Source organism: Cariama cristata, unplaced genomic scaffold (assembly GCF_000690535.1).
Source record: "Cariama cristata isolate BGI_N322 unplaced genomic scaffold, ASM69053v1 scaffold45377, whole genome shotgun sequence".
Classification (NCBI taxonomy): Eukaryota; Metazoa; Chordata; class Aves; order Cariamiformes; family Cariamidae; genus Cariama; species Cariama cristata.
This window is the reverse complement of record NW_009628037.1, coordinates 2050-14157: the sequence shown is the minus strand read 5'-3', so window position 1 is coordinate 14157 and position 12108 is coordinate 2050. Positions and strand designations below refer to the sequence as shown.

Here is a 12108-nt window from a genome sequence, read left to right as displayed (position 1 = left end):
TACTCCTGGCCCAGTCAAATTTACTTTTTAGGTGGACTGCTGCAGCAATGTCTCATATGAAAGTAATAAAGTCTTTTACTCAGCAAGTAAGAAAACTGTTTATCAGTCATGAGGAAACAAGTTGTGGTGTCTTTCATGATCTGAAAAGCAGTTGCATTTTCTGGGTGGTGCTCCAAAAAGCTCATTTGCAGACAAATGTCTACATCTGTTGTAATGGGCTGACAAAGAGCAATGTTCAGGATAGATTCTTTCTTTCATTTTCTGAAATAATTTCCATTAAAGATTCATAGTCAGCATATTCTCTCAGAGTTTGTATCATTTCATCTAGCATTTCTTCCCCTAGCATGAAACAGTCAATATGATGCACTGATCTGCTTATCCTGTGGTCAGTAATCCGGTCCTGTGGAAAGTTGTATGTTCTGATCTTCTCCGACCTTCCTTTAGTCCCAATCTATCAAACAAGAAGAATCAATTTATCATCATCATCTTTTTATAAAAAGGATGTAGTATTGATTAAGCATCTAAAGCGAAAGCTTTCTCTTCCTCCCATGATTATCCAAAATTTGTTACAGTTATGTAGTACTCAGACCAGTTCAGTAGTTGCAGTAATTGTTTTCAAACATGTAAAAGAGCAATTTTACTGTATCTTTTTGTAATACTATTCTGGTTCTTTATGCTGTAATCCAATTTGTTTCACTAGATCTCTAGAATTTACATACTACTGAAATTTTAAGTCTGGCTAATATACGACCTTTATTGCTGAAGTAGAATGTAATTTTTTTTGCCTCATGTAAGTCCTTCCTGGGCTCCTGCCCTTCTATATTTCCATTTATTATTTGCAGTTCAACACAGGAGCTACCTCAAGAACATATGCTCGTACAGAATCATCTCTTTATTAAATGAAACTTACTTGAATCTTTCGAACACTGTTTCTCTTTTTGGTTTCTTCTTCCAGTTTGGCGTTGTATAGTTTAGCATATAGCATTTGCATAGCCTTCTCTTTGTTTCTAATTTGAGATCTTTCTTGCTGACATTCAGACACGATCCCTGCCAAAAATATCATGACATTTAACACTTAAGAGTAACACATACTAAAAGGGTTTTGCAATTTCTAGAAGATTTTTATTACATTACAATAAGCTATTTCTTTCTTCAATATGTATTTTAGACTGGGAATGTAAAAGTCCAGGCTTATTAATGTCTAATAATACATTTTGGGACAGATGTGCAGGCTGAGTTGTACAGGTTCTTAAGACAAGAAATTTAACTCAGTATGTTGGACAACATGTAGATAATGAAATAAAAGATACGTAATGTGATCTGACTTATAGAAGACACCTTTAATACTTCTAATTTTTGGCCACAGTTCCAGGAAATTTAGGATTTAATGAGCAGTAAAATACACGAGATAGTGACTATATAGAATTTGATCAGAATATACAAAGGGGGGCACTATTTTCTTTAAAAAAAGGTGTGGTTTCTTCCCCCAAAACATACAATTCAAGTTAAGATGAGAAATCAACAGCCTAAGAAACGAGTAGGGAGAAGAAATACAGGAAGACGACAGCACAAGCTAAGTTGTTATTTGGATTTATTTGAAGTAACTATGGTAAGATTACACTATGCTTTTATAAGATTACAGAGTATTACTTTATGAAAGACTTGTTTACAATCAACTTTTTGGATCACAATGAAGGTTTATAAAAAGAGTGAGGGTGACAGAAAAAGAAGTAACAAGACAATTGTAAAGCAAGAGAGATCAAGGGGAATGAAGACGGGAAAGGTGGAACAGGAAAAAGCCAGGAGATAAGGTGAGATATAAAACCCCCTATGAACCATCTCTCGTGCATAACCACAAAAAAATTTGCAATACATTTTAAGATTTCTATAACAAACACTAGTAACTGCCTTCAGCAAAAACTGAGATCATTTGCTGATTTCAGTTTGTGTTGGTTTTTGGTTTTTTTTTTTTCCAAACATGCAGGCAATCCAAAACTTTTTGAATATGGAGTACCTTTTTGTCATCATATCTTCAACAGAATTCCATCCCCTCCAGTGCTTACCTTCTGCTTTACTGAGGTAATGCAGCAAGTGCAGAATGGGTTAATGTCTTCAATAAATAAGAAGAAATGCGTGGCAAAAATCTTTATATGTGAAGATAAAGAGCACTCAGGATTACCCTGAAGTTGTAAAGCCTGACTAATGTTTGTGGTAGAGAAGAGGAAAAGTTAAAAAGCAATGAAAGTCAAGGAAGCTGTTGTGGATTGCTCAAAGGGAAGTAAAAAGCTTAGGAATGGCAATTAAAAAAAAAAAACAATTGCTAAAATCAGGTAGCATTTGAAGGTATATCTTATCCCTCCTACGTTTCCTAACCTGAGCCCTGGGGATGGGCCTCCTAATTATGTGTGTAATCTATGCAAAAGGAGCCAGCAGATAAATGGAAGCTGGCATCCCGAGTAGACTCTGCAATTAAAAGCAACATTTTAATATGGAAATAGAGCAATCTCTCTTTTGGAGACAAGTCAAGAAAAGGCAAATCATCAGATTTTAACCTAGTCTGTTTTTCAGTTTCTTTTCCATTATTTGAAAGCTTAAATGTAACTTTTTCATAGAAACTGATCTGGATGCTTTTAGAGTGTCATGCTTCATGGCAAAATGGACAGCTTACCTACTGAAGCCAGTAGTCTTTACTATTACAAATTGGAGTGGGCACAAGATGGTGCATTTAGAGTAATGTAAGCACACATGAAAACTACATGAAAACTCTGCTCTACTGTTGTCCAAGTTTGAAAATAAAACCATTGTTTCAAAAGATATTCTGACAGCAGTTTTGCAATGTAGATCTTATACTAAGGAAAAAATGAAGTACCTGTTGGAACATGAACTATCCGTACAGCACTGTCTGTGGTATTGACATGCTGGCCTCCAGCTCCACTAGCTCGCTTTGTTTCTATCCGTAGATCATTTGGATTAATTTGCAGCCTCATCTGTCATAGGAGACAGGGAAAAACAACAACAACAAAAAAGAACACATTTATGTTGCTTCTTTCTAGACAGATGTCAAATATGCAGAGTTGGTTTATTTTATAAAGCACATTCAAGCATTTAAAGTTTATGAGTGGTAGCTCACATCCAGTTATAAACATATTAACAAATCCTTGTAGCCAGATTGGAATGTGACATGATGGAATCCACGAAATCAGAAAAATAGTAGCTTAAGGCATAACCAACCCTTAGCAAAAGCTCTGCACCCTCTTTCAGCAGAGTTAACTTGCATTTGAACTTGACCAGACGGTTTTTAGATAAAACGGAACATATTCCCTTTGCTGACTCTGGAATGGGGCAACGGTCTCTGGGAGGAAAAGCGAGCCAACTTCAGGAGAGAACAGGAAGGAGTAACATCTTTGACAATTTGCTAGGTCAACATGAAACAAAGATCAAAACAAAGCTTTAATTCTTAGCCATTTGTTTTTAACCAAACAAATATGGCGAGAATGAGTTATCACCCGTACACTTTGGAAGGGGAAAGTGAGGACGCGACCAAAATGGGGAAGAGGAGGTGCTACAAGAAATCTCTATGAGCTCTGTAAGCTAATTCAGTCTTCTGTTACTTTGTAAAAAATATAAAGTTTTCCACAAAACATGCAAGACACAGTCACAGTGAATTTTCAAGTTATAGTGAAGTAAACTGCCAGTGACTTTCTTGAGACTAGGATCATGAGGAAATCCAGAAATTCTTTAATTCACCCCCCTAAACAAAAATAAATGAACAAATATGACTAGTTTAAAACTAAGATTAAAAAAAGGCATTTAGACAGAATAACAAGAGAGACAGAATAACAAGACTGAGACAGAAAACACTTGGGTATCAGCAATATGGCATGTGAAAACATTGCTTGTGCTAAAGTCTGTTATGCTAAAAGATAAATATTACCTTGGTGGGTTGGGGTAATATTGCAACAGTCATTGTACTGGTGTGAACGCGTCCTTGTTTTTCTGTCTTTGGTACCCGCTGAACACGATGCACTCCTCCTTCAAATTTCATGTACTTGTAAGCCTCAAGACCTGCTATACTGGCAACTGCATGTCTTAGGCCACCTTAAATACAGAAGAAAGACAGTTGTAAACCTGTAAGGAAAACTGTTGGTACTATGCTGTTATATTTCAAACAGTGCATTTAGACATAATTTTCATTTGTTTCTTAAAATTATGAATTTACCATTTAAATACTTAGGCAAAATTATACCAAAAATACTGTTAAAAACAAAGCCTGACATACATACTCACACACTATCTCAAGTACAGGACTGTCAAATTATTATCTACAAACCATGTATATACATGCACACATACAATCACAAACCACAGTAGAACTCTAACACCAGTAGTAAACTTACATACAGATCAAATTTTGAATGGCGCCTTCAGAAACTACATCATTTTATTGTTAGTTCAAAACCTTGTCATTCAATGGAAAAAAACCCAACTCTAACTAAAGGATGAGTGTTATTCATACTCTTCTTATCCATTCTCCTCTATGCATCCTACCCATGTCTTGCCTTTGCTCTTTCATTCCGTTTTAATCTTTTGCTCCTTTGGAGCGAGCAGAACTCCAACTCCTGCCCCTCTAATCAATACATCTAGCAAAACACTTGACAGCAATGTACTAAAAACTAGCATTGAACAGCTTGGAACTTGGAAGTAAAGGCCAATACAATCATGGCTTCGTGACAGAAAGAGTCTGTTGCAGTACGAGTTTATGGCATTCTTGCTCTTCCTTGTTTGCTAGTGTGCAAACCCTTCAGTCATGCCAGTATAACTGTTTGAAGGATCAGAGAAGTGATGGCACTATAAAAGAATGTAATGGTTTTTTAATCCAGCTCAGTTCCCAGATCCCATTCTCAGCAGAGTGGATGGTGTGCCAAGGGAATAATTAAAGAGGAGATAGGCAGCCTTGAAAGAGTATTGCTGTTGAAGTCTTGCAACATGAAACCACGGCTGAGGAAAAGCAGCAGCACATACTTCTCAGAAATACTGGTTTAGGCTATCTCTAGACTAAGGAAATCAACCATAGGGACAAGATAGCAGCTTTTTAAAAAAGGAAAATTAAGACAATGCAGAATCTGAAAATGCCCTGCAGAGCAGGAAAAAATGATCAGCCAGAACATAGGCTAGGGTTTTCACCTCCATTGAGGTTTGCTAATGTTTTTGTTAGAGAAATTTAATGTTCCCTCATACCTTTAGTAAAACATATTTCCTTTTACAGTCACGTTTGTGGAAAATAGTCTAAACTGCCGCTTCCTTTCTCTTTCATTTTTGCCCTTCTGTCTTAAAATTTTTCTCCTACTTGTACAAATCTGTACCGCTTTGACTCAAATGCACTGTTCAACACACCTAGTGCTTCACTGATTTAATTTATAGCTGTTACCTACTATCAATTCTGTAAGATAAATCCATCATGTTTACAATAAATCTGACCATAAACCATGTAGTTTAACAAATAAGAGTATCTGTAAAAATCTTCAGTTTAGATCAGTAAGTTTTATTCTAACAGGCAGTGTGAAATCTTTCTACTGCTGTGCAAATGCTACTCAAATGAAGAAAAGATTTCTTCTTTACTTAAAAGAATCTTATATAACGTAAAATAATTAGTGTAGTTGAGTAATAAAACTTACTTACTCCTTTACATATAAAAGCAAGTACTAAAAAAATCATAAGCAACCTCTGCACATGGAAGAAGAAGCCAGGCTATGTCAGGAGTGAAAATAATGTCAGTGTCCACATGGCTGCGGCACTACTGACATGTATTAATTACGTGATAAGCAGTTCACTGCAAAAGCTAATGTTCTGTCTTTTCTCCCTCACTTCTCCTGGCATTAATATATATACCTTGGGTACAGTCTATCTACTTGAGCTGCAGCCACATGTGACACATTCAAGGAAGTTTAAGTTTGCAGTGATAACCGTGCCTGTGGCACCACAGTGCTTAGTGTAAGATGACCAAGAAGCTAGTTCAAAAGACAGGCATTTAGGTCATACTGCTTCAAATGAACTAATACCAACACAGGTTTAATATGAAATGCAGCCAAATCCAATGAAACTTCAACAAACCCTTTACCCTGGCAGACATGTTGTAGGCCTGTGAAATGTAGTTAGGTCTTACTATGTGCTTGCCCCTTTCAAATAAAATGTCCCTCTCTATCCTGAAAGTTGATATGCACAGCACAAGGGTGTGAGTTTGCACTCATTTTTTTCTGTGGCATCTTACATCCACATTGAGACAAAGTCCCATATCTGTGTCTCTGCCCACGACTACAGGGTGAGAGGCAGTGGACAAATAATGACATGTGGGCTTGTGCTTTAATGTGCGTGCTAAATCTTGAACGTGCTATTTTTGCACAGTGGCATCCCTTGGGGTAGGTCAATAAAGTCAGTTAAGAGTGGACTGAAACCAGTTCTTAATTGCAGCTTTGTTTAACATTCACCTTGTTCACACATGCTCACATTCAGATTTCAGTCAAATTCTGGAGCTCTCTGAAATGAATGAGTTTGATGTTTTAACGTAGGACCTTGCTTTTGCTCATGCAGTCCATAAAAATGGAGTGTAGGTGGGATGCAACAGCCTAGTGTCACCAGCAAGCATCCTTAACTCTGTTCTTACTCAGCACAGCACAGACACTTTGAACCTGTGGGTTCAAACATGCCTTTCAGTGGCAGTGCCATCTATAGTGCCCCTACCTCCCAATTTATTTCTAGCTCCTCAGTTTTTACAATAGGTAGTCCTGCAAGTAAGATCAGAAAATACACTGCAAGAGGCTGACAAAGGCTAGGGCTGCCTTTATTTTTCTCTAAATTTACATCCTACCTTCCTAAACTTTTATTTCAGTGCACAGGCAAGCCCTCAGCAAGGCAAAAAGGGGTTAGAATAAATATAAAGCCATTAAAAACGTAGCCATTTCAAAGAGAAAATATGGATAGATACACACTAGGTTAATGTACTGCTTCAATTTCCCATTTAAGGCATTAAAGAGAATGCCTCTGAGGATGTAGGCTCTTTGTCCAAGGACTAAGCTTTCACCAAAGGGGTAGTAAAGCACAACTCCTTTTCTCTTCTAATCACAGGACTGCAAGTTGAGTCAGACCTGACTTAAAACTACCCAATAACAGACAGTTTTTAAGCCAAATCAGTGGATTGATCCAATTAGCACTGTGGCCTCAAAATTGCTCGAGCTGAGAGAGAGAAGGAACATATGGCTGGCAGTTGGCTGGAAGGTGGGATAGCCCTTGTTTAAGCTGACTGTGAAACTGTGCTCTGAAGGTGAAGTTGTATGTGACTGCTGGGGTTTACCCCATCTAAGTCGTGCCTCAGTGGAAAGGACAACTCTCCTCTCCCCCTAGTATATGAAATAAAAAAGACTCAGACCCTTCCACGATTCTGTTTACACCCATCTAACCTGCACCATGTTTATTCCTTTACTTTAAAAAAAAAAAAAGTTAACAGATTTCTGTTGGCTTTGAAGGCTGAACTGGCCTAGTTCCTGGCAAAGCATTTGCGTGGTCATGAACGGGGATAAACATGACTTTCCTCTTTCAGCAACAAGCTGTGCTGTAATGAAGCTGGTTCTTGTCCCTGTCTTCACTTGAACTGTGCAAACAGTTTACCTCTTGATCATAAAAAGAAAAAGTTTACTAATAGTAACAAATCTAGGTATTAGTCAATACTGAATTCAAGCGTCATTAAATTAAGAAGTATATTAACTGAATCGACAACAGCCACTCCAGAAGGAGATTCTGATACTGTGAAAACCTGAGTTCACGTTCATCGACTTGAAATAAGACACCTGCTAAGAACTCCAAAGAAAGTTATTTGAACATTTTATAGATATAACACTTTAAAAAATCAAGTTCTATTAAATATTTTAAGAACCTAGAAGTGTAAGTGAAATCCATAGTAAGTTAAATTGTATCTGCATATCTGAAAGGTGAAGACATAGGCCTCCCTTTTCTGAAGTGTAAATACAGACAACAAATCAAGCCTGTACCTAGATTTTCAAGTTCCCAGTTTGTGGTGTCCATTGTATTTCTTCCATGGAGTCCAATTTTTGAACCTTCTTTTAACCCCTCAATATATAACAGTGAATCAAAAACTGTACTTATGCAAGAAGGGTCTTAGAGCACAGAAAGACCCTCATTAGAAAGGGAAAGTAGCTCACTGACATGAGAAGCTCAGTTAGGAGAGTTGTGGATATTTATTTTTCGTGAATTTCTACACGGTTGAAAAAGAAAAGGTTCAAGATACTTGAAAATATCATTGAGTCCAAAATACTGCATAAGTAAACAGAAGAAGTGTTAGAAGATGCTTCACGTTTCTCAAAGCTTGCTAAAAATCTCTCTGCAATTATATTGTGTTGACTGAAAAAGATTAGAGTTTTTCTGACAGATTGCATATCCTAACATCCTAACTTTTCTCATTTCTTCTTCAAAGTTTCACCAAAAAAGAAAAAAAAAGCTGATGAAAGTATCAATACAGGTAAAGTTTCACAACCAATCTGAGGTAGGAGCAGTAAACTGCACCAGTGCCGATCTACTGATCCATACCCACTATGATATATACGTATTGCTGTGGAGGCAATGTAACTAAGCAAAATGTGCTAGCTTTACTCACAACAGCATAAGTAACAGCAAGCTTGCAGATCTGTTAACAGACTTAGCAAATCTGGCCTGCTAAGAAACATGGCTAGCAACCTGTCAACAAAAACCCGAAATCCCTGACACTGGTTAGGCATGTTTGGGATTGCAGTTTCACAGTTAGCTTAAGCTAACTGAACCTCTTGCTGCTGGAAGGAAGTCCTGGTTTTCTCACTGTCACCACCAGCAGACACACACTTCTGCCTCCACTGCCCTCATGAGCATTTCTCCTCTTCTCTTGTGCTGGATTGGACCTGAAAACTAGTCAGAGGGGTTTTTGTGCTCTTTTTCAGTTGGATTGACTTGCAAAGATGCATAATCACAAGTGCCAATGCAAAGAAGTCAGCAGCAACACAGAGACAGCAGCCTGATCTTTGTGAAACAACTTTACTCGCTAACTGGATTAACTACCTCAGTTTGTTGTGTAAACCTACCAATCCCGATCTTTGCGAAGACACTGTTCCATGAGATGCAGTGAACCAGCTTCACAGCTCATCATCAACAGAAGATCCAGGTTTTTCTACCTCCTTGCATTCAGCCCCATGTTGCTGCTTATCTTTTGCTAGCTCTAAGGTTCACAAGAACTGATTCAACACATTAACTAGACCAAAAAAACCTACCCCAGTCATAAAAAGAAGTTTTTGCCAGTTTAAGTGAAAGGAAATCAAAACAGACCAAAAAAAAAAAAAAAAGGTAGATCTGCTCAGACAGGTAGAGGCGCAGTAAGGAAGAGGGGAAAAAGGAGAAGCATGTCCTTTTACTGGCATCAAGCTGTTAAACTGATTACTTGTGAAATTATAGTTGAAGACTTTCATAAATAATTAGATCTCTTATCTCGCCTCTCAAAGTCTCAACAATTCCCCCACTTTGCTCATCCATTAGTTGTTACAGATGAGCTATATCCAAACATCCCATTTCCTTATATAAATCCTCAGATGACATTACTTCAGATAAATTCAAGATGTTTTTGATTAAACCTCAAGAATAGTTCTAATTATACAGATCCCTGTTTGCCAAGGGATCCATAATAATAAACAGACTTTCAACCTGCCACCAAACTGATCTATAAGCACTGGAAACACTAAGAAACTAAGTAGAACAGCATTTCCAAATAAAAAATACATCTAATCCGTATTTGTAAGAAAATAAAGCTAAAAAGGTATCTGCATCATTTTCTGAATGTTCTCCTGCCAAGCACTTAGTTTCATTTCTACTTTTTGAAACTACTGAAAGACAAGTTTTATTTTTTATCACTTTAGTATTTTAATGGTACTCCTGAAATGGAATTTCATTCTCAAATACAGAAGCCAAGGAAAGTTGTACTCAGATATTCAAACCATCTTCCACTTCTAAAATTAAGTTAGTGTAAATTAGCTTCCTGTAGTCAGGGAATTCAAGTGTCATATGAATTAGTGTTTCAACTTAAATTAAAAAGTTACAAAGATTAAGTATTTTCATTACTGACCTATTTCACTGGGAAAGTATTCTAATATTTCAAATTTCCACTTTTTATAGGCAGCATATCGTTGATACATATCAAATATCTCTGAGGTGAACAGCGTGGCTTCTTGCCCTCCGACTCCAGCAGTTACTTCCATGACAAGATCACTCTTGTCTGTTTCTTCTGAAGGAATCAAAAGCAACACTATCTGCAAATACAAAAATACGCAGCTAAGACTTCCCTCTGACACTGCTATCCACAAGTGAGATAGTATAAAATGCCAGACAAGCCTGTAATCGATCTAGGCTGCATTCTCCTGCACTAACTCATTGGTTGCCCTGAGGAGAGGCTTCTCACACCTCTTGCAGTGAAGAAGCAGCATTCAGGAACAGGTGGGGGGGATGCTGCATCACAAGAAGGCTCCCTGTGTCTGTTCACAGTCGCAGGAGCTACACAGGTCTCTCTCAAGACCTACAAAACTTCACAGAAGTTTTCACCCATCAGGAGCACTGTGACGTTTGGACACCACAGGATACACACCAGATCTTGCAAGACAACTGAGCATCTCCCTTCCCATCAAGTTCCCTTTTAACTTGGTCTCAACTGCAGAGCTAAGAAGGTATGGATGTTCAGGACAGTCCTTCAACAACAACTCAGCTGTATTATTAATTTATTTATTTAAAAAGGGAGAGCCAGCTGTGTATTGAACTGTAGGAGAAAGATAGACTAGAACCAAAAAACTGTATCACAATTTTGCAGGCTGGACCAAAACTGTGGATGATTTGCAAATGCTTTTCAATCATCTTCCTTTACTAGCATTAGGTGATGTTTCTTTCCACAGATGACTTCTTTTGGCAAAATCATAAATATTTACAAAAATATTCATAAAGCGACTGTTGCATTGTTGTCGAAGGAGTAAAGAATGTGACACCAGCTTCTCCTTCACTAGTAACATTAAGTATATTTAACAGTTTATGTAAAGATCATTATTTTTATGTTAAAGAACATAGATACTATGTAGATCCTGTATCAGGTAGCAGTCTAAAGTAGTTACATAGTACTAAACTATTTTTTTCAAAACCACTGCTGTGTGTGACACTATACAAGTTTAATGTTTCCAACAGATAAAAAGCTGGACATCTATCAAGGAACACCCAGGCAAGACAAACTGTAGCATCTACTTATAAAGATGTATTGATTCAAACAATTTCAGGTACACATAGGCACTTACAGGCTGTCTCTATACCATCTGCATTTTTCATTTTCCTTAGATAACAGACACTAGTTGAGGAGTATAATTGGCAGCGTGGGGAGGAGGAGAAGAGTCTACTGTATATATCTTCTTTTGATGAGAAGACAATCTGGCTTTATTAATTTAAGAATGGCAAGGAAATAGAGGCTTTTAAAGGGGATCTAACCTGGTGTTTCAGTTCAGCTATCTCTTCTTCACAGGAGGCGATTTCCCTTTCTGCAAGCTTCTGGAAATCTTCATTCTCATCTGGAATATTTGAGTACGGTTAATCCTCAGACTTACATCAGTGCCACTCTCAGAAAACCTTCTGAAAAATAGCCGCATGACGCACTTACTCTACAAAAAAAAAACCACCACAAACACCCCACCACACAAACCCCTCCAACACGCTAAAACTGTCAGAAAATGAAATTAATAATACAATCTGTAACGAAGATACACAGTACATATTAAGAGTGTTTTCTGATATTGTTCAGGTGATATTTCTGATATTGCTCATGGGAAAATCTGTAGTACAAGAAGTTCCACTTAAACAACAAAACAAAACAAAACAAACCCAAACTCAACCAAAAAAACAATTGCTGTGCTGGTGGTCAAACAGTGGCAGAGGTTGCCCAGAGAGGTTGTGGAGTCTCCATCCTTGGAGATATTCAAACCCCGACTGGACACAACCCTGAGCGAACCTGCTGTAGGTGACCCTGCTCGAGCAGGGGTTTGGACCAGGCGA

The 12108-nt window shown here is 37.6% G+C and overlaps 1 protein-coding gene across 1 annotated transcript; it reads right to left on the bottom strand.

Annotated features, from left to right (window-relative positions):
- Positions 1 to 235: 235 nt before the first annotated feature.
- On the bottom strand, positions 236 to 11627 carry MTRF1L (mitochondrial translational release factor 1-like; the record flags this gene model as incomplete). The annotated part of the gene is made up of 6 exons (XM_009704622.1): positions 236 to 451; positions 911 to 1047; positions 2870 to 2987; positions 3935 to 4098; positions 10154 to 10337; positions 11548 to 11627. Coding segments are annotated over 6 exons (899 nt in total), but the record flags the coding sequence as incomplete, so codon positions are not given.
- Positions 11628 to 12108: the final 481 nt, after the last annotated feature.